General features: G+C 52.1%; 8 protein-coding genes across 8 annotated transcripts; 4 read left to right on the plus strand and 4 right to left on the minus strand.

The window, feature by feature from the left end:
- Positions 1-627: 627 nt before the first annotated feature.
- Positions 628-4,018, minus strand: MAA_05645 (FACT complex protein; the record flags this gene model as incomplete). The annotated part of the gene is made up of 5 exons (XM_007823643.1): positions 628-1,739; positions 1,810-3,415; positions 3,480-3,601; positions 3,659-3,743; positions 3,842-4,018. The coding sequence occupies 5 exons, from the start codon at positions 4,016-4,018 to the stop codon at positions 628-630; spliced, it is 3,102 nt and encodes a 1,033-aa protein (XP_007821834.1).
- A 1,196-nt stretch (positions 4,019-5,214) lies between these two features.
- MAA_05644 (carboxymuconolactone decarboxylase) lies at positions 5,215-5,840 on the plus strand (the record flags this gene model as incomplete). Its single annotated transcript, XM_007823642.2, has 2 exons — positions 5,215-5,703; positions 5,781-5,840. 2 exons carry the CDS (start codon positions 5,215-5,217, stop codon positions 5,838-5,840), a joined length of 549 nt encoding a protein of 182 aa, XP_007821833.2.
- Positions 5,841-6,644: 804 nt separating this feature from the next.
- On the minus strand, positions 6,645-7,367 carry MAA_05643 (uncharacterized protein; the record flags this gene model as incomplete). Its single annotated transcript, XM_007823641.1, has 1 exon — positions 6,645-7,367. One exon carries the CDS (start codon positions 7,365-7,367, stop codon positions 6,645-6,647), a length of 723 nt encoding a protein of 240 aa, XP_007821832.1.
- Positions 7,368-9,067: 1,700 nt separating this feature from the next.
- MAA_05642 (ankyrin repeat protein) lies at positions 9,068-11,898 on the minus strand (the record flags this gene model as incomplete). Its single annotated transcript, XM_007823640.2, has 3 exons — positions 9,068-11,417; positions 11,471-11,514; positions 11,587-11,898. 3 exons carry the CDS (start codon positions 11,896-11,898, stop codon positions 9,068-9,070), a joined length of 2,706 nt encoding a protein of 901 aa, XP_007821831.2.
- Positions 11,899-13,357: 1,459 nt separating this feature from the next.
- On the plus strand, positions 13,358-14,137 carry MAA_05641 (Tyrosine-protein kinase, active site protein; the record flags this gene model as incomplete). Its single annotated transcript, XM_007823639.1, has 1 exon — positions 13,358-14,137. One exon carries the CDS (start codon positions 13,358-13,360, stop codon positions 14,135-14,137), a length of 780 nt encoding a protein of 259 aa, XP_007821830.1.
- Positions 14,138-14,451: 314 nt separating this feature from the next.
- MAA_05640 (aldo/keto reductase) lies at positions 14,452-15,429 on the minus strand (the record flags this gene model as incomplete). Its single annotated transcript, XM_007823638.1, has 1 exon — positions 14,452-15,429. One exon carries the CDS (start codon positions 15,427-15,429, stop codon positions 14,452-14,454), a length of 978 nt encoding a protein of 325 aa, XP_007821829.1.
- A 1,532-nt stretch (positions 15,430-16,961) lies between these two features.
- MAA_05639 (Adaptor protein complex, sigma subunit) lies at positions 16,962-18,130 on the plus strand (the record flags this gene model as incomplete). The annotated part of the gene is made up of 5 exons (XM_007823637.1): positions 16,962-16,972; positions 17,037-17,070; positions 17,136-17,253; positions 17,334-17,608; positions 18,083-18,130. The coding sequence occupies 5 exons, from the start codon at positions 16,962-16,964 to the stop codon at positions 18,128-18,130; spliced, it is 486 nt and encodes a 161-aa protein (XP_007821828.1).
- Positions 18,131-20,323: 2,193 nt separating this feature from the next.
- MAA_05638 (mitogen-activated protein kinase MAF1) lies at positions 20,324-21,431 on the plus strand (the record flags this gene model as incomplete). The annotated part of the gene is made up of 2 exons (XM_007823636.1): positions 20,324-20,329; positions 20,418-21,431. 2 exons carry the CDS (start codon positions 20,324-20,326, stop codon positions 21,429-21,431), a joined length of 1,020 nt encoding a protein of 339 aa, XP_007821827.1.
- Between the last annotated feature and the right edge of the window lie 120 nt (positions 21,432-21,551).

Here is a 21,551-nt window from a genome sequence, read left to right on the forward strand (position 1 = left end):
CTTGTACCACATCCAAAACAAACAATTGTATGCATAGCTTTATACCAAAGCAGCAGGCATGTCAGCTTAGGGCAGCATGATATGAGTTGATTCACCGATTTTGGTTACGCTCCCCTGCACTCACTCTCCTTATCGAACCCATCGCAAGGGGAAACACAAAAAAAAACTTATCTGAACGTTGGGCAGGTGGGAGGACTGGTGTGCTTTGCGGTACTGCCTCGTTTTTTATTTTTTTTATTTTTTTGAAAGTCCTTGGCGGATAGTTATCGAGGCAACAAGGGCGTTTGGGATCTGGGTTTTCTTTTAGTGATGTGGGATATGCAATAGATTAAGAATGACACTCGAATGCGTTGTGCAAGTGACATTACCAAAGGTGCACTGCAGCCAAGCAGTTAGAACCTCGAACACATGAAGTAGAAGTGTCTTTCATGTGTCACCACGCAGACCGCAAGTGAGACGGCGAGGCATTCATGGACGGGGGAGTAGTTGTTACTGGTTTAAGACGACTTGGCAGAATATCAAGTTGGTCAGGCAAGTAAAACCCATTATTCTTTTGCCATTTACCAGCCTGCTACATATCTTGTACAAAATATTAATATCACAATCTCCCAGATCTACATGGCCCAACTAGCGCTTCCTCTTCTGCTTCTTCCCACTCCGGTCATCATCATCCAGACCGCCCTCCCTGTCTCTCTTCTTAGCCTTCTTCTCAAGCTCGTCCCAGTCCTCACCCTCTTCCTCACTATCCAGTTCGGCGTCGTCGTCATCATCGTCGTCACTAGCGTTACTGCCAAAATCAGACCCCTCCTCGCTAGACTCGGATACTTCATCCATCTCGTCATCGTCAATCTCAAAGGCTGACTCCTCCTCAGACTCCTCTTCCTGCTCATCGTCCGAATTCTCTTGCAGGAACCCCCAACCGCCGTCGGCAAAGAACTGATGCGTGTCGGCAGTAACGGTCTTCATGATCGTGGGCCAGTTCAGATTGAGTGGACCTTCGCTGTAGGCAATGTCTGATGAGTCTAGGAATTCCTTGACCTGGTCGAGGAATTCTACGGGGATAGTATTGATGTGGAATGGTGCGCGGGTAAAGTCTTTGAATACAAAAACCATGTCAAAGTTCTTGAGGCCGAATTGCACACGCTCGAGATGGGCAATTTCAACATCTTCAATGGTGACAACCATGAACGGAGGCTCAACAACCTGCATGAGACAGTCCGTGGTTGGCTGAATAAAGACGTTGCTTCGGTAGGGCACGCCATTGAAACCGAGTTCGCGAATTGGCATATCGACTTCGATGTTTTCGTTACGGCCAGCCTCTGCAATCTTCTGCGCAAAACCTTGGAAGAGTCTGTCCAAATCGGCCCGACGCCGTCTTTCCTCTTGCTCAGCCTCGAACTCATCTTCGTCTCCATAGCGGTACTTTCGCTTTCTGTTGCCAGTTTCATCGAATTGAATATCAGTGGCTTCACGATAAAATTGAACATCCTTGGTCTTCTTCTTGTTGCCGACGATGATGGGGTCTTTCAGGTGAATGTGGATGATGACAATGAGCTCATGTGCACAAGGTTGGAAAAATAAATGACGGACGTTGGAGAAAAGAACATCGACGCGATGCTGAGCGTTGAGCGGTGACTGGTATCGAATACCATTCTGGTGTATTTCGACTTTCCCAGGCACTCGTTTGCCCTCCATGGCCGGACGAATATAGACATTATCTAATACAGCAGGCCTTCGGTCTGAAAAAAAAAAAAGCGGTTAGTATGCTCAGCGAAACTAGATTCAAGCCGGTCTATTGCATCCACTTACTTCTGATTTCAATCAGCTTGTCTTGCTCAATCACATCTTCCATATCCTTCTTTTCTTGCTCTTTCTTGACCGCATCTCGCTTCATGTTTGAGATCTGAGTAGCTATCTCACTATATCTCTCCCCGTCAGACGATCTGAAAGTCAGACTGCGCACAAAGTGTGCGGAGGCGTCCTCGAAGGGCTGGTCATCCTTTCTACCTACGCCCTGTCCAGGCGACAGGAAGTTGATTCGTAGGAATGAAAAGTCGTTTTCGTCGCTCTTGCTAGCGTTCTTGATTGTGTTGATGTGGAATGGCACGGGTCGGCCCATGATGGGAAGAATGACAGTGCTGTTCCTCGAGTCCACTACGACTTCCAGGTTCTTGACTTTGAGTGGGAACTGATTGTCTCGTTTATACGATTCAAATCGCTTAAACTTTTTGACTTCAGCTCCGTTCTTGTCGCCAGTTGCCTCGGCAAACCTGGCGAGACCTTCCTTCTGCTTCTTGGCCGCCAGCTCCTTTTGGTGCTCTTTTCTTTTGTTTTCGGCATCTTCGTCGACCTGCGTTGTTCTCTCGGACCGTAGTCTAGTACTGGTGATGTTTTTAGTGGCAACAGCACCAACCTTGTGGTCCTTCTTCTCCTTCCGAGGGGCGGGCTCGACTTCTTCGTCATCCTTGAAAAAGAACGAATTGGCATCGGCACTCGTGGGAGATTCAGCAGTGAACACCACAGGCTCCCCGGTAGTGACGCGGATAGTATCAGTCAATACCAAGGAATAGACCTTGCTATGCTTGTCTTGGGGCTGTGGGTTATCAATGTCCTGGAATCCAGTATGGATGATGAGAGTCATTCCGTCCTTGAGTATTCTGTTGTTCTTAGCGTTGAGGACGAGGGTTGGGTCTCGGTTTTCCAGTCCAACACCCCAGCCAACATTCTTGAGAAAATGCTTCTCCATCTCTGGCTTTTTGATCTTGAGCAAGCTCAGTGCCTTGTTGTAGACGTCCTTGGCTGACATTCCGTCTCTGACGTCCTTGATGATGGAATTGTGAACCATATGGAGAAGCTTGTAATTGCTTTCCTGCGCCTTGTTGGGATCAACAAGGTAAGTCCTTGCAATCGTCGAACAGTATGACTTGTACCTGAGGCCCAAACCAGCAATTATGATGCCAGCATGCAGATTGTCATTGTTGGCTTCGGCGGCAAAGCGAAGATCATACTTGCCACCACTCTGAATAGCGGGCCCCAAGATCCAGTCCAGTTGGGCCGAGTCGAAATCAGAGGGTAGCTTGCCCTTGTTGGGCAACTCAACCGTCTTCCAGAATTTGTCATCATCTAGCTTTCTATCAACCTTCTCTGCCAAGGAAGCGTGCGTGACCTTCTTTTCGCTGTCGAGAATATTGGACATTTCGTCGAGGAAGTAGGGCGTCATCAAGGCAACGCAAGCCTTGGAGGCGGTTCGCATAGCGCGGAGCTCGTTCTCGTCCTTGACGGAGAAGGCGTGGGTAGACAGCGCAGCTGAAATATCGACCTCCTCCACGTCCTTGCACTGCTCCGAGAAGACCTTTTTCCACTCATCGACGAAGGGTCCCTTGGACGTGTCTTTGGCGATGGTACCGACCTTGTCCTTGAATCACAGTCGCGTTAGCTAACATTGATCAAGACGAGAGTCAATCAAAAATCTGTCTTACTCCGGCCGCCTTGATCTTCTCTGCAATGGTGACAAATAACTTCTCGTTTTCCTCGGCGTTCTTGCCGCGAACAAGCACCTCGATGGGGAATCGACCGCCTTTTAGCTGATCCAAATGTTTGGCTAATAAATGTCAGATGTGGACAACTCGAGTGTGATTTGCAACGCGACCACGCGTACCTTTCTTAGCCGTCGTAAGGATGTACAGCGTGTCCACAGTGAGCAGCATCAAGGTCGTGGGGAACTCGTAGCCAAGCAACCAAAACTGGAGCGCAGGAAAAAAAAAGAGGAATCTCGTCAGCATCACGGATTCAACCACAATGTGCGCGCGTGCTGCGCAATGGGACCCAGGGCCCAACTTACATGCATGGCGTTATTCTTATGGAATTCGGGAATCTCCTCCATCTTGCCCATCATGATGAGAATGGAGGCAGCTCCACCAAAGAGGCCGTCCTTGGCTCTCAGGTCATTTTTCCAGGCGGTCGCAAAATGTGAGATGCGCTCTTGGAAGAGCTTGCCGTCAATCTTGATATCCGCCATGGTGATTGATGGCCAACCGAGCGGGCTGCAAGACGGACTGACGAAAGGGAAAAGAAAAAGAATAGAAAGAAGTCCGACAAGGGAAATGTGCCGGACGGAGGCGGGAGTATGATTGCCTGGCTGGCTGACGCGCGAGAAAAGCAGTTGGCGTCGCGTTAATGGGGTGAAGGAGCTGGGTGGTCACGTGACTAGAGTCCACGCGTAGCTCGCCTGAGCTGTTGAAGCACCAGCAGCTGCCCGCTAGGGAGCTGAAGGTACGGGGCTTAAAAAGTTGAATGTGGCTTAAACATTGAATCTAGATTTTTAGCCTTGGAGAGCTACAACTTGGCTATTGATTTCCGTGATGGTCTGGGCTACTGACCTTGGCTGTGGACGTGGCTGTGTTTGTAGTGTGTGGTTAATTGAGCGAAGTTGTGACCGACTTGTTTCATTCGTACCAAACCCTATTGTACATTGCGTCGCGATTGTGCTGACATCTGGACATTCACGATGGTCTTGATGAGGCTAGCCCTTGACGAGTATTTATATAAGACAATCAAAGATCTTGGATTTATAAACGTACAAAAAACATTATATTAGCCCAAATAAGTTATGTCAAAGTAAAATAAGTTAAATTTAAACGATTTAGCACTGGTTAGTGATTATGTTTTGCTAGTAATTCGGCGCCTTCCTGTTTGGCGGGCTTTCACCAACGTCAACCAGATCAAGTGGATTGGCACCGGTCCCGACCACATGGCCACAAGCAAGCGCGCTTAAGTGTCGCCTCGTGCAGCACAGATGACGGATGGGGGAAACGACATGATAAAGCGAAATTATTCCGGAGACCGTACATCATAATGTTGCCCGCTGGTGATGAGGTATTATGTCCAGCGGCACCAGACGTCTCCGCTACTTCTCCGCTAGTTTGAGCACTCGGCGACAGGCCGACAGCACGGCTCTGCGGGCCACGACATGGACGCTTCCGACCCCGCTGTGTTTCCGGCTCCTAGACCGGCTCCTGCGCCCTCGCATCCGACGGGCCATTCCCGTTCCCGTTGCCGGAAACGAAAACCATCGACGCTCCGCTGCAACCTTCATTAACCACCGAATAGCCACCAGCCCTTCCATCTCATGCCCTCAACTCACGCCCACACCCGCCCCTCTGTCGAGAAATCCATCCACTGCCCAAAAGTCTCATCTGCCCGGAACAAACCACCATGAGAATCCCCTACGTGCCCGACCCGCCTCAGCCCTCCACGGCCGAGGAGACGCAAATCGTGCAGCGCATCCAAGCCCGGCGCGCGCCGCGGCCCCTTCAACCGCTCGACCTGGCCCTCCTGCACTCGCCCCCCCTCGCCGACGGCTGGAACTCCTTCCTGGGCGCGGTCCGCACGCAGACCTCGCTGGGCGACGACCTCCGCGAACTCGCCATCTCCCGCGTGGCAGTGTGCAACGGCGCGTGGTACGAGTGGAAGCACCACGCCCCGCTGGCCGCGGAGGCCGGCGTCAGCAAGGAGGCCCTCGACGCGGTCAAGACCGAGGGGCCGCTGGGGCGACTATCGCGGCCGGACGTCTTGACCGAGCGGCAGTGGGCTGTCTTGGTGTACACGGACGAGATGACCCGGAACGTGCACGTCAGGGACGAGACGTTTGGCATGTTGAAGGCACTATTTAGTGACAGGGAAGTTGTCGAGATTACGGGAACAGTAAGCTCGAGGGTTTTCTTTACATGAACTCCCTATTTTTGGGGACAGCAGCCCGCCGGCTAACATTCACGTCACAGGTTGCCGCATACAACTGTGTAAGTCGATTTCTCGTGGCGCTCGACGGTAAGTCAATATAAAGACCAACTCAATTCTCGTCAATCTACCCGTCTCTAACTATTCAAAAAAAAAGTCGGGGAGAGAAACGGCACCGGTCCAGACGACGTGATGACCCATTAACCGATAAAACTGCTTTTATCAAACCAGTGACCATCCCCGTGCACAATGTCATGCACCGGCCGTTGTGTGTATTAGAAGAGAAGCGTAGCGGGTTGGCGAGGCGTGTGGAATGACAACTGGGAAGAGACGAAAAGTCGCGAGCAGTAGTGACGAGGTGAAAAGTGCGCAAGAGAAAATTAATAAAATGCCAACAATGGCGTGTCGGAGAAGTGAAACTGGGGGTATCCTATCTAAATGACCTAATGGGCCAGAAAAGGAAAAAAAAAAGAGAACAGGGCAGCGAGCCACAAAACTCCACACCACAAGAACCAGGATTTAAGAGCCGCAAGTACTCCGTATAATAGTAGGCCAAAAAACAAAAAAAGAACAGCAGCACACCCGTGGTGATATGGTGATGCAACGCCAGTTTCTTCATACAATACTGTTTCATGAACATGTCTCTTTTGCTTGTCCGTGATATGTCGTAATAGTCGTGGATGGATCTGTCTGTATGTGTGCTGCCCAAAGTGCCTGACAATGCTGTTTTATCCTTGCCGCCGTAGGACTGCTTGTAGCGAATACTTTCATCTCTGGTTTCGTTGTATGACTTGGTAGCCCTGCATGGCAGCCCATATGCGTGACACTGCTGCATAGGGCACCAAGGCATCAATACCGCGATAACAAAGGGAAAAAAAAAACAAGGCACCAAATGGTCGGTCTGTCCGCTACGGGGTCGGTTGTGCCATGGCGAGCTCTATCGAAGCATGTCGTTGCTGCATCCGCGGTGAGGTCTGGAGCTCTTCGACGACACCTGCCCACCCCTTCCTATGTGGTGTAATGACATTTTCCTGGTGGCCGATAGCCTGGGTGGTGAGACGTCTCAAAGGCGGGCGCTTCACCACGGTCTCAGTAAGTGACTTCTTTAGCGAGGGCTTCGTGGGGCTCGAAAAGGACATGATCTTCTCGGGGTCCCGAGGCAGCGGGGGTGGAGGGGGAGGGTTCCGGTCGACCACAGATGTCATGATGCCCATGTAGACGACGAGAAAGCGCATCCTCAACAGATCCAGGCGGCGCACCCTGTCCTCGAGCTGAGCTCGCTTTGCGCCCCAGAGCAGCCTCGTGCTCGTCCTGAGGGTTGTCGCGCCATCGGAAACCACCAGGCTGTTGAGCTGCTCGCGCAAGTCGTCGCCGCCCTTTTGTATCTCGCGGAGCAGCTGGCCGAGGCGAATCTTGTCCTCGAGTCGCTGGACCTTGGCCACGTCCCGGTCATAGCTCTCGTTTTCTTGTATGGAAAAATCGACCGTGTCAATAAAGGTGACGATTTCCTGGGGCGCGGCAAGGTAGGCTGCCCAGTAGGTGGCGACAACCTGGGCAACGACGACGAGTGACAGGAAAAGGGCGGTCAGGACGAGGATGATGGTCCATTGCAGCCAGCCAGACTCGGGCATGATGGAGCGGGGTTCGACGATGACGATGATGCGCAGACGGAGGCAGTGATGGGCTCGCAGCCGGGTGGTGTCATGATCTGGCGCAACGAGACTGGCGAGGCGCAAGAGGCACAGTCAATGCAAAAAGTATGCAGCATGTAAGGCACCAGACAAGAGCAGACGACGTGGGCGTAGAACGTGGTGACGAAAGGTTGGGAAACCATGGAGGGAGGAGGAACCAGACCAGACCAAGACGCCTCAAATGCCCGATTGGGCCTCCACTGCAAAGCTTGCGTGTTTGTTCAATGTTGGCCGCAACACCAGCACGGGGCAGGCAGATGCAGATGCAGGAGGGTCGATGCACTGCAGACTGGACGAACAACGGCGCCAAAGGCTGCGTACAATGTAACTATCGTTGCAGCTGGCTGAACAGAGTCCGGGCATGGACGAACCAAGGTGCATGTGGTGGGCTGGTGAGTCGACATACATGTACATACATACTCCGTAGACTCAAGGCAAGCCGTGATACTAGATCTGACATGGACCACAGACCCCAGCCACCCCAGCCGAGCCGCCCGCTCGAGCACTCGAGGCCATGCTGCTCAAGATCAAATCCAGGCGTCAATCGTTGCCCCTGCATCCAGGCATGCAGCTGCAGAGTCTAATAAAGGAGCCCCGTGAATCCGCCACATGGCGTTGGGGACTTGACACATCCGGGCAACATTGAACAGTACGGAGTAGATGCCGGCGGGTCGCTTGGTGGTGTGTGCATACCAAAGACTCGAGTGCATCAGCAACAAAGTCCTGAACCATTGCTTTGACGCACAACAACCAACCGACAGGCACGCGTTCGTCATTGACGTGCGAGCATCTTGAAGGTCCAAACCGGAGACGGCATTGATGTTTCAATCTTCAATCAAATTGATGTTTTAGTCGATGGGGCCCCGGCAACAGCCGCAAGCCTGGCGCCATCAATGCTGAGTGGACTCAACTGTGCTGGCTCTATGCACATGTACTCCGTACTCCCTACAGAGCAGGTCGGTACCTAGGTACTGCCGCGAGTGGGCAACAATGACACACGGCCGAGGTACCGACGACCCGAGACATATGATCTACTCCTCCTCCCAGACAAGAGGGGGCGAGGAAGGTTCGTGGCGTGTTGCTTCTCCGTCCTCCTTACTGAGACCCAATCATCGTTCCACTGCCTCTATTACTACTCCGTACTGGCCACCCAATGAACCGTCCGGATGTCGCGTGGGAGGGCCAGTTGAGTGAGCTGTCAGTTGTCGCGCAATCAATCACTTGATACCAAGAGATCCAACCGCACCCAACTGCCAAAATATGCGAGTGCAGGCGCGTAGGTGAGTGGGCGGGCATGTGTTCAGCTATGTACATACTGACAACGTTGAATGTTGTATGTACATACTCCGTACAAGCACCAAGGATTGTATTCCCACTGGGTCGACTCGCTCTTTATAACCGTCCTATACCATGTACTTACAAGTCTCAAGAGACACGAGACCTTCCTAGAATAATGAAACCCTACTTTCATGTACCTCCTTAACGTTTGGCCTTGGGGCTGATATGTCTATAACCTCCTCCTTACTCTCTCAATTTTACCCTCTTTTGTGTTTGGCTTTTCCAGCTACAAAATAGAAAGAAGCAGACCCAGCTTTCGCAAAATACCTCGGTATACCACATAAATAATGCTGTGAATTCTATCAAGGCAGCTCGCTTAGAGACCTTGGGATATCTTCGGGTCGGTAGGAGCGACTATATTCAGAGTCTGACTGCAACACGCCATCTGGTGGACGAGTCTCCCGGTATCGATGCTGAGTTTGTAGATTGTTAGCCAGCGATACGATCCCGTGTGCTACGCCTTCTGATTCTTCATCGAACAGCCTTCGGTACCCCATATAAGATCCATTTCGAACCAACTCGGGCGTCGAACTGGGATTACTATGCAACTCCAACGGGTCCCCGGGGTTGGCAGGGGTGGCCGACGCCTCGAGATATGCGACACGTTGGTGCTCCGCTTGCTCGCTGCGTAGGCCGGTTTCCAGAATTTCTAAAATACGAGTCATCTGGTCCAAAGTTGCCGTTGATGCAAACGACAGGATCTCCAAGGGGCCGAGATCATTTGCCCTGGCCCCATTGCCCAGGAGACAACCAACCGCAGAGACGTGTCCCATAAACGCAGCATGTCTCAATGGCTGCCATCCTCCCGAGTCTATTTCCCTCGCGCTGGCACCGCGGTTTATGAGCTCTTGGATTATGGGCACGAAGCCTCCACTTGCGGCCCTACACACTGGGGAGTCGCTTCGAAGTCCGGGGCCAAGCGGGGCATTGAGCCTCGCGCCGCTGTCAAGAAGCTTCTGAACAATCATCATGCTGCCTTGGGAACATGCAGTAAGTAGCGGGCGCGTTCCTTGGCCGTCCTGGCAATCTACCGACGCTCCCCTCTCAATAAGTTTGCATACGGTGGCTTTTGACCCTGCCTTGGTAGCGAGGTGTAGAGGTGTTTCCCCTGTACTGGTTTTTGCGTTGAAATCAGCCCCAAAGTTTAACAGCAATGAGGCCTCGCTATATTCGACGTCTTTGCAGGCATAGTGAAGCGGCCGGTACTTCTGACTACACTCCGCCTCCATGTTGGCACCGGCTCTGAGCAGCTTCTCAATCACGCCAAAACTCCTCGTCATTGCAGCCAAGTGTAGTGCTGTTCTGTTATTCTCGTTCCGTGCCTCGGTCTCAGCCCTTTTCTGCTTAAGAAGGAGTTCTACGACTTCGTCATGGCCCTGGAAACTCGCCCAGTGGAGTGGTGTCATGTCGCCTTGGCTCTTTATATTGGTCAAGGCTTTATTCTGAATGAGTATCTCGGCGACAGACCTAAGTCCCAATTTGGATGCAATGCCTAAAGGAGTCATCTTGGCATCGTCTTGGGCCTCAATGTTGGCCTTTGCCTCGAGGAGTGTCCTGACAACATCGAGGCGGCCTGCAGCGCAAGCGCAATGTAGTGGCGATCTCATCTGGGAGTCCTTGGCGTCTTTGTTGGCACCGGACTGCAGGAGCAGTCTGACTACATCATTATCTCCGCTATCAGACACCATGTGTAGCGAGGTGCGTTTTTTTCTATCTCTCGCGTCCACCAGTGCCTGGCGCCGCACCAGTGTTTTAATCGCATTCATCTGGCCGTGGTCGCAAGCAACTCGAAGCGGAGTCTTATCCTCAGGACCACGAACATTGACATCTGCTTCTCTGTCAAGTAGGATATCGATTACCTGGCAGTGGCCATTCGCGGCGGCGAGATGCAATGGTTCGAGTTGACTCCTGTCCTTTGTTCCGAGATTGCAACCTTCGGCCAAAAGCAACTCAACCATGCCCTCGTGACCGCAATGCGCCGCTACAGCCAGCGGGGTCCTTCCCGTCTTAGGGTGTATTTGCTCAACATTTGCTCGTCGCCGGATGAGCGAAGTCATTTCGGCGACATCACCTCTCTGGGCGGCGACTATTGTCCTTGGCGGTGGTGTGTTGTTGTGTGATTGAAGATATATCTCGGTCGGTGCCAAATCGCCAGGGGCTTTGATCCTCTTCCGAGATATGGGTGATAATAGCTGCTCTCGAGAGATGCGCCCTGTCGACTTTGGCCTAGCAGTCCGGCTCAGCCGTCGGACAAGCCAAGATGTGTGCTGCCCGCCTGAGCCATCCGAGGTTCCAGTGGAAGCGGATCTGGGTCTTTTCGAGAAGATAGACAAAGTCTGTGACGTTTTCTCAGAGGGGATGGAGGAATCAGCATACTCCGGTCTTTGAAAAGGCAACGGCCTTTGCCATTCTTCAGCGGGATAGTTAAGCACTGGAAGGTTACTTATTGAAGGAATTTGGTCGGAAATTCCTTCATGGCTCGGAATTTCGATATTCTGGGCATCGTCCTGCGAGTGGGGATTGGGCTGCTCAGACGCAGTCTCTCTAACTGTTGACTGCTCTCTGATTGTGGTTATATCCTCTTGAACCCGTTGTAGCAGCTGCGTAGACTTGTGTTTCCTCAGCAGGTCGTTCTGTTCGGATAGGTTCTGGCTACAAAGAGTAAGCAAAATTGGCCCAAGCGAAGCGAATGCATAACCGCTGACCAGTAAGCAGCTGTAAGGAGAAGCTGAAGTGCAGAAATCTGGGACTAGAGACGAGCGTCGTGTTCTTTCAACGACGAGTTGGTGTCGAGAAAGAATTGCCGTAGCCGTGATCCGACCGAATCCCCAACGAGCGCGAGGATGTCTTGATCAAGGGCCTGCATAACGGCCTGGCAGCCGTCTATGGCTATCTTGAACCATTGGCTAAGCGATTCCCCTCTTGGATTTGATCTGAGACTGAACTCTGCCCATGTCTCAATTTCAGTAAGGGCCGCGCGGATGGTTGACAGTTTTTGTGCCAAAAGTTGCACCGGCCGACCACCCTCGGACCAGCGGGACCGGACCTGGGAAAGATTCGAAGTAATTCTGACTATGATCTTGATGATATCTGAGCATGCCGCGACGGCCCCAATGATGGTGAGAGGATCCATAATGCCAATCCGCTGCTTTACGCAAAGGAGGCAGGTGGTGGCAGATGCCTTGCAGACGGCAGAGCGTCCGACTTAAGAGAGTTACCTCTCATCGAGGGCGCGTCCAACACCGTCAGCCGCCAAATGTATAATATTGCAGAAATCGTCGTGTGCCGCATGTAGTGATTGGTCGGCATGAGATATTGTGCAACAAGTCTTTGCCCTGCGCCATGGTTAAACAGCCTATATTCTCTATTACGATGCGAACAATCTAGGCTGATACTGACCTGGTGGAGGCGGAGTCCTGCTTGCTAAAGTATATCCTAACCGCATGTTGATTCAGCTCGAGGCCAACGCCATGCGCGTGGCGGCAACTGCGGTGACGAAGTGCAATGTTTTGAGTAGCTTCTGTAAACTTAAACGCTGCGAGGCACCACGCACCCTAGGAGATGAGGTGGCAGAGTTTGTGTAAATAGGGGAGCGAGGCATCCTGAGGCCTCTTGACGGGAGGGTCAGGAGGATGAACAGCTTTCACGCCACGATGGATTAGGAAACTTGACATCTTCCAAACATGGCCGGCGACAGTGGCGTCCCACTTGTAACGCGGCAGGCATGTTGTTTTGCTACAGCGCTGCGATTTCGAGGGGCGTTCATAAATAGAAATATACATGTAAAGAGGTGGGTCCAGGGCGGCTCTTCTCGCGCTTGACGGCTGCCATCCAGCAGTTGAAGATGGGCGCCCTTGATTATGTGGCTTGGAAGTTGGGAGCATGAACTGGTGTTTGGCGTAGGCTACCGAGTGACCTTGCGTGCAAATTCAATTGCTAAAGAGATATGGAGTACCGACTCTATATCAAGCTAGCATCTAAAGACTGCTCTCATCAAAGTAGAAATTATCATGAACGCAACTAGCCCAAGTCCTATTGTCCGGCCAATTGCCTATGATGGTGATACATAGCAGCTTAGTCTATCGAATGACCCAACCCTGCATCTGGTAAAGAGTAAGAGTAACGGGGTTCCTATGAAAGGCGTTATGGGGAAGCTTCCTCGTGCAAACTGGATAGCTGAACTGAACTAGAACATTGAAGGCCTGTTGCACTGATGAAGCCACTAAATGAAGGTCTCACAGCCTGCCCTCAAGCTTCGACCATGTTTCTCTCAGAGCTTCCAGTTTTTGTGCAAGGAAATAATGCGTTAGTTTCCAAGCACATTTCTAGCCAAATAAGCAGCGTGCCCCTCAATGTCCAGCTCGTCGACCCGCAAGACGCATTGCACATACTCCAAGACCACTGTGCGTATTATACAGCCACTCACACTGTCTGACCGTCGCCCGCCTGCTCCTTGATATTTTTTCTCTCTCTCGTGTTGTTGCTACTGTTCGACCAAAACTCACGTGCCACCATAGACTGTCGTCCGCAATACAACCTGGGACCAGAGACCTATAGAGCCCAGGCTCATCAGCATCCCATCGGCATCTGCCATGACCGCCGCCTCATCGACAGAGTCACCCGCGACTCACCAGTTTCCGCTTCCCAAGATTCTCGAATACCCCGCCTCTACCCCTCCATGCCTCATCACGCAGGGAGCCGAGGGCCGTCTTTACAAAACTACATACCTCCGGCCCGATGTGCCCTGCGCACTGAAATACCGACCGCCCAAGCCCTGGCGGCACCCAATTCTCGATCAGCGTCTTACCAAGCATCGAATTTTGTCCGAGGCGCGGATCCTCGCCAAATGCCGACGGGATGGTGTTCGCGTCCCCGCCGTGTACGCCATCGACGAAAGTGCCGGATGGCTGATGCTGGAATGGATTCAGGGAACGCCGGTCCGTGTCAACATCAACGAGCGGCTGGGAAATAGAACAGTTGGCATCGAGAACGATGCGAGATTAAAAGACTTGATGCGGCGCATTGGTGTGGCCATTGGGAACATGCACAAGATTGGCATTGTCCATGGCGACTTGACCACCAGCAACATGATGCTGCGCCCACCGTCTGACAGCGCAGAGCAGGTTGATGCGCTCAGCGGAGAGATTGTCATTATTGATCTGGGGCTGGCAAGCGGATCAATCCATGAAGAAGACAGAGCCGTCGACTTGTATGTTCTTGAACGGGCTTTTGGCAGCACACACCCGCGCGCCGAGTGCCTGTTTGGCGAACTGCTCGATGCATACAGGGGCTGCTTCAAGCAAGCCGCGACAGTATTGAGAAAGCTCGAGGATGTCAGGATGCGAGGAAGGAAACGCAGCATGCTTGGCTGACGAGTTATGCCGCAAATTAAAATGAAGAAGAAGAAAAAAGCGACTTTTTATAAAATTCATGTTATAGTATTGGACGTTAACGCGCTGCCGTGGCGCAGAGTGTAATGCTCGCTATAGCAAAGTCACCACCCCCCAAGATATCCCAAGAAATAATAATGAAAAGGGAAAAAAAGGGTGCAGAAATCAAGTAGTCCTCCAACTGTGCATATTTGTAAACGCAAATAAGCCACCCAGATGTGCATGTATCAAAACGCTGTTCTGTTTGGCGGTCCGTCAAGTTGCCAAGATTCAAATCAAATCAAAGAATTGCCTCTCTATCCCTCAACAAGCTCTGCCCCGGCAAAATATCCCTTATTTTCAATCACACCTCGATCTCGAACAAAGGCCATGTATCGCACAACCCACTGTGGCACAATGTTCCCCTGCAGCCCGACTCCGCCATTCTCCGCATCAGCCAGCACGTTGGCTCCTCGAGGTCCCGAACCAAGGAGTTCCCGCAGAGTCCCCGGAGGGAGGATGTCGGTGCAATCGCGGTGAACATTGAGCTCGATGCCATGGACTGCGGCTAGCTGTTTCAGCGGCGGAGGCACATTGCAACAATCGTGCAGGTTGATCTGGTCGACGACGGGGGGAACCGAGGCACGCTTGACGAATGCGCTCAGTTTCTCGCTGCCAAACTCGGCTACTCCAAGCCGCTTGGCGAGTCCTTGGTTGTGCAGCTCTTCGAATATCCTCCACGTGGCTAGCTCTTCATCCAGATTGCCCTGGTTGGCATTCTTCTTGTCGGCCTCCCACTCGCACGTCCCTTCAAAGGATATGCCGGGGAACGACGCGACCAGCAAATCAATGGTTTGAATACCCAGTTCCTTGCTGACCAGAGCCAAGGCCTCGCCGATATACTGCACACGCTGTTCCACAGATGTTCCGGGCAGGAGGAACATCTTTACTGTGATTTCGTATTGGTTCGGTTCCTCTCGCAGCCCTGCGGCCTGCCAATTGATTCGCGGTATGAACAGGACTTTGCCGTCTCTCTCCGTCCAAAGTTCAACGGACGTCGGCGGCGTCGACGTGCCGCTGCGGATGCCATTGCCGTTTCCATTGGAGATGCCGTTGGGGATGCCGTTGGGAATGCCATCGGCAACACCGTTGCCAGTCCCGTTGCCATTCGGGTGCGCGCCCTCGGCATAGTCGCGCTTGGCTTCGGAGAAGCTGTCGCGGAGCGAATTCACGAGTTCAAGGTTGGATCTGTTGTTGCTGCCCGACTTCCGAATAATCGACGGCCCGGACGTCATGACATTGCTGTTGACACAAAAAAAGCAAAAAAAATTCGGTTAGCCCAGCCCATCATGGCTCAGATGCAGGGTCCTCCAATTCCGGCGGGCACATGGAGGGGAGTCGGGGGGACATTGAAGGAAGCACATACCCCGTCGACAGCACCAGCTTCGTCATGGCAGGCAGATTGTTGACTGCGTGCAAAAAGAGAACAAAGAAAAAAAGGTCGTTGCGTAATGGATATATTGACAGACGGACGTATCGAGAAACTTCAGTCAACGGATACAAGATTCAAGAAGAACAAGAGAAAGACAAAAATAAGAGAGCCGCGCCGGTAAAAGCGGAGTCAATATGCTAACCAAGGGAAAATTTAAGCTGGGATGTGTGTAGTTGTAATAATGGCGCCTGGCCCTTTGGCGAAGTAACCCCCCAAGAAAAACCCGCGGGCGTTTTTAGCTTTTGACGATGTCAAGGCATCAACGACTTTTTTCATCTTCTTTGCCCTTCCCCCGGTTCAAATACGTGCTGCCATGCTGCAACTGGCGCAGCCACAAAGGTAAGACCGCGTGAGAATCTGACGGTCATTCCGCTTGGATTAATAATGCGGGGTGCCTAGGCGGGGACTAGCAACTGATGACTTGTCGGCGGTCGCGTTTCAGTCCGTCATACTTTGTGCATTTCAGACAATGTCGCTTGTTGCGCTGCGGAAGATTTAATTCATGGCGCCAGGGCCCTGCACAGGGGCTCTTCACCCGATGGGCACCATCCGAGGGTGGACTTTTCTCGGGTTTGTGGCCGAGGGCCTGAAAAGCAAAAAACCACAGCGCATGACATACGCAATCCTCTGGGAGGCGTGATACGACTTGGGAAGGGTTACGGTGCAGAAATGAACGAGGTGATTGATCAATCTTGCTGCAAGACGTGACTGGCCGCTGTACACATGCAAGTTATATTCAAGACCAAGAACGGAGTACCTACTTAAGTACTCAAGTACTTAAACTTAGGTACTCTGTAAAGTAGTTGACCGAATTCAGCATGTCCCTTGCCGCTGCTGCATGTGCCATGTGCCGTCATAGAGACGCCGTGACGCCGCATTGCACATTTCTGGTCGTAATTGATTCAATGCCGCCAGCATGCCCTCTCCAGAAGAAAAAGAGACGTCTCACGGCACTGCGACGAAACTGTCATAACTAGATCTTATTTAGAACAATGAAATACTACTGCCAGCTACTATGCTATTCATATTTGGATCTAGTCGATCCCCGTTTTCCATTTCCCGTATCCTCTTCTTCGGCACGGAAAAACCTGGTCGACAGAGGTCACCCCCACCCACTCTCCTATTGCTCCTTAGATGCAGCAAGAGTTGGCTCGTCACCAACCAGCTTAGACTACCCGGCCAGCTAGATGAACCTCCACATCACAACCCACACCACAAACTCGACAGTCATACCCCTTCGTCGCTTTTTATCTTCGCTTCCTCTCCCTCCCAACATTCAGGCATACACACGTCTTGCACCCGGCTAGGCTTGGTGGCGTGTGCGCTCGCCTCATAATGGCTATTCAGTGCGCGCCGTCTCTTGTCCCGTGTTCGATTTCCTCTTGTGTAGTTACTGACCAGTGGCCACAGATATCTCATCCTGCTGTCCCGCCAGGGCAAGGTGGTCCGTCGGCTTCTCTGTGTCGTATTGCATGGCGAATTTTGATGAAAACTAACCCGGTCACATAGCGCCTCGCCAAGTGGTTCACTACGCTGTCTCCCAAGGACAAGGCCAAGATTGTCAAAGATGTGTCACAGCTTGTCCTCGCCCGTCGAACACGCATGTGCAACTTTCTCGAGTATAAGGGTGCGTGCCACCAGTCTCTTAGTGATTTACATTCAATCAAGTATGCTAACATGTTGCGCCCGATTTTTTTTTCTTTGCAGAAACAAAGATTGTGTACCGCCGATATGCGTCGTTGTTTTTTATCACTGGATGCTCGTCAGACGACAACGAATTGATCACCCTCGAAATCATCCATCGCTATGTCGAACAAATGGACAAATACTATGGCAACGTGTGCGAGCTAGACATCATCTTTTCCTTCACCAAAGCATACTATATCCTTGACGAGCTGCTCCTTGCCGGCGAGCTTCAAGAAAGTAGCAAAAAGAATGTTTTACGATGTATAGGGCAGCAGGATTCCCTGGAGGATATGGAGGTACGTTTTAGCGCGTTCTTGTCGTTCCTAGTGCCGGTGTTCCCCGTCCCCCGTCCCCCGTCTCGCAACACTGCCGGAGAAGGTTTTCCCTGTTCCCCGTGCAATCTCCGCGCATGCCGTCGCCAGAGTCAAAACCAGCTGACGCGGGATATCTGTTCCTTTTTGCGCATCATTAGGTTGAGGATGAAGTTACCAAGCTCATGTAACCTCCCTCTTCCTCTCGAACCCTTGGAAAAGTGTGAGGTGATACACATTTCTACACGATGATGTAGCGGCTCCCTTACAACACTCCCAAAAAGTTGTCATCATTTTTACCTTATCGAAGCACGATGTCTAGACAGCCGTCAAATAGGGGCAACCACATTAGCACATACTGGGTTAGAAGCAAGAAGCAAGAGCGTGAAGGATGTTAACAGTCATTTTGACTCTACCACGGGGTGGCTGATGCAAGACATTGACACTTGAGTTTGGCAGGCCTCGATAGACATTTCGAAGCATCTCGAAGACGCCGGCCTGATTTGAACGGAGATGAATGTCGCAAGAAACAGACACATGGCGAGAATACTGGGCATCTCTTCAATGGGGAGAGACAACACTACGGAACGCGCGGGTATGGGCTCATTGTTGATAAACTGGCGGTTTGTCACTGGTAAACCGCGGGTCGTGTTGGCTTTGTGTGTATTTTATCTTTGAGGGTGGAAAACCATCTTCTGTAATATCGAGAGATAGTGAGAGCGCTTCGGTGGCAGGAGGAAACGAGTTCCCAGGCAGCCACTAAGCGGAAGGTATCCAAACCCAGATTGACGACTCGGGAGACTTGGCATACTCGGGGCGATCTTTGGCATTCATTAAACCGGATGGGCAAGTACTGTCACAGCGATGCAGGATGTCCACCGAGAACCATCTGGGGATATTATACCTAGTCAAAACTTGACGAGCCAAATCGCCACACCAGGGGCACCCAATGTCGCGAGCTGGGTATGAATGAGTAATGACCGAGCAAAATTTCACGTTCTACTCTTTGATTCTTGTCACACAATGCAGCAGTCGATGTGGTGGAATTTTAACACTATGTTACAGAACCGTTTCTGCCGCAGCAAATGTCACTTCTATGGCCCGTGGCACCATCATGCCTCCCCATTCGTTGAGAGATTGAAGAGTTGGCGCCGTTGTGAGTATTGGCCCAATCAAGACGGCTAACCAGCAGAATCGATCCACGAGGCATCGCATATGCAGCAGTCAGTAGAGGAGAAACAAGCACGTTCGTGCATCCAGGACACGGATGACGACCTGCGATGAAGCGATACGAAGTACCCCGATACTCGTACCCATATACAGAGTCGCGGTTGGGAGGAAGCGGAGGTAGCAAGCTCGTCATCGGAGGCGGCGCGCGGCATCGGGGTCGGTTGGCCACAGTCCAGAGTTGGCAACCAGGCATTTCTTCCAGACCCAGTACCACTGGCGGGCGTCGTTAGCAAGCAGCTCGTCTGGTCTGGTGCTTTTGCTGCGGTTTGCCTTGGCGTGCGCAAGTGGGCGGTGGCTTGTTGCTGCGTGCCATCGATGAAATCAAACGGTGAGATGGTGGGCCTCTGATTGCACCACGCCGCACCACGCACCGCGCCGAAGCACGCCGACTCCAGGAAGGGCGACCAGTCGACAGCTCAGCGTGTGGTGGGAGTGGCGAGGTTTCAATGTTCCACGCAGTGGACAAACGGAGCCCCATGTTCCGGGTGAGCCATTCCGCGCGAGGAGGACTGGGGAAGGTGCAGCGCCCACAAACCAAATGCAGCGCTCAACCCACCTGACAATGGAGATGTCGAGGAGCATACCGATTGATGCGTTCATTCCCTGCCCGCGTGCCGAGCTAGCGGTGGTTTTGGTCCCGTTGATGCATGTCTTCATTGAAACCTTGGGACGGTTTGGCTTTCGCGGTGCTCCGGCTGGAGCTGCCGCTCGCTCCCCATCGCTCGCATGCACTTGGCGCTCCAGCACACAAGTGCGCTTGCGCATCCCAAGTCTCCCGGCGCCAAGTGTGCTCGACGGTCCTGTCACTGGTATACGTCGACACGCTCCAACCTGCAGCTACTTCCACCGGTCGCTCGCTCTTCCCCCCTCCCCACTTCATGCGCTGCCTCTCATCCCCTTCATCGTCACCTTCCAACCCATTTCCAAACCTCGAACCTCTTCATCGCTAATCATGTCTGCCGGCTCTCGTTGCTAGACTTCTCGGTCTGGCACACTACCCTTCCTGTTGGACTCACCTAGGGTCCTGGCATACAGCACTGCGCACCATCCCGGTCTGCCGGCTCCGGAGTGACATCTAGGCTTGCGAAACGCGACCGACGACACATACCGCAATCCGCACTTGATCGCTGCAAGCGACTTCGACAATTGCGCAGTCGCTTTTTTTACTATCGCATAGCGATTTATTGCTATTTGGCAGATTCTCAAGTGCTCAACCGCCCAGCTTCACCATCTGGCCCCGGCATTACACGAGCCTTCCGCCCTTTTGTTACGTGGTCTCCTCACAATTGATTCACCCACCACCTCCCGCCTTGTCCCACAGACAATCGCGACTCCGATTCATCCGGCATTTCGCAACATTCAGACATCACCCCTCTCGAATATTCCCTTGGATATCTTCTTGAAACATTCCCTGCGACCCTTGCATTCAGCACAACTTCTGGCGCTGCTTAGAGTTTCGTAACCGCCAAGATGAAGGTGCGCTTCTAGACCCTATCTAGATCTAATCATCTAGAGGACGTCCCCTAGTGTTGTCTCTACTAACGCGACGGTGCCCAATGTGTAGTATCTTCCGGTTCAAGATTTCGAAGCCGTCACCAGCGCGCTCAACTTCAACACTCCCGACTGCAACGTTACTGGTGGCTGCGACCTGTACACAACAAAATCCACCGGCTCCGACAAGAAATTATACAAAAACATCGACAAGGATCTCGACTCACAGCATGCTGCCTTACTAAAACTTGGCGCCAGCCTATCACCGCCAGATCGTGAGCACATGCTGGCTACGTCACCGAGTATGCAATTATTTTCGACATCGAGCGCTTTCGGGCCACTGTCAGATCTATCCAGTAGGAGGACTTTTGCCTATCTGATCGCAACACTAAATGCCAGCCATCCACACTACGATTTCTCACACGTGTTACGGCCGAATGACTTCAAACGTGAAAGGAATTTGCGCCGTGTGATGGCAAATCTTGATTCCATTCTCCAAAACGTGCGACCCGGATTCGAAGCGACATCCTTTGACTCCTCTCTGGGAAGCGACTTGAATTCAGTGTGGGGCACGCAATGCTGGTCCTTGATAGACAAAGAAATGCGCCTCAATGAGTGTACGATATTCAGTTATCAACCCGACCCGGATCCATTTGAAGAAGACGAAAGCGCCATTTGGGCAGTTCATTACTTCTTTTTTAATCGGGCGTTGAAGAGAGTGGCATACCTCTATGTGCGTGTGGTACCGGTTGTCTCATCGACCAGCCCGACACTGCGACCTATGCGAGTTGGCCAAGCCAAGAGAAACATCGACTCTGACGCCGAAGGCGCGTCGAAACGAGCCAACTACTGGCTCGGTGATAGACATGTCGAACTGGTCAATTCCCTCGATGACGAAGAGGAGCAGATGGATGATGGGCTTTTTTGGAACAGAGGAGAAGACGGTGATTTAGTCTTGTACTCAGAAGACGAATACTTGGAAGAGGTGGATGATGACGATGAACTGGATGGAGACGAGCACGACACGCATATGATGCACACGGAGAGATTGATGAGTGAAGATATTGCTGGGCGGATGGAGATTTAATTCTCTCCGTATTCTGAAGCACATGTCGACAATGCCCCAATCGCTTGATTGCTTTAACTGCTTGAGAGACCTAGATTCAAGTGACTTTCAACAGCCCCCCTGGAATCTACATGGCAGGCC

The sequence above is a fragment of the Metarhizium robertsii genome, assembly GCF_000187425.2.
Source record: "Metarhizium robertsii ARSEF 23 chromosome Unknown MAA_Scf_2, whole genome shotgun sequence".
In the NCBI taxonomy this organism is placed as follows: Eukaryota; Fungi; Ascomycota; class Sordariomycetes; order Hypocreales; family Clavicipitaceae; genus Metarhizium; species Metarhizium robertsii.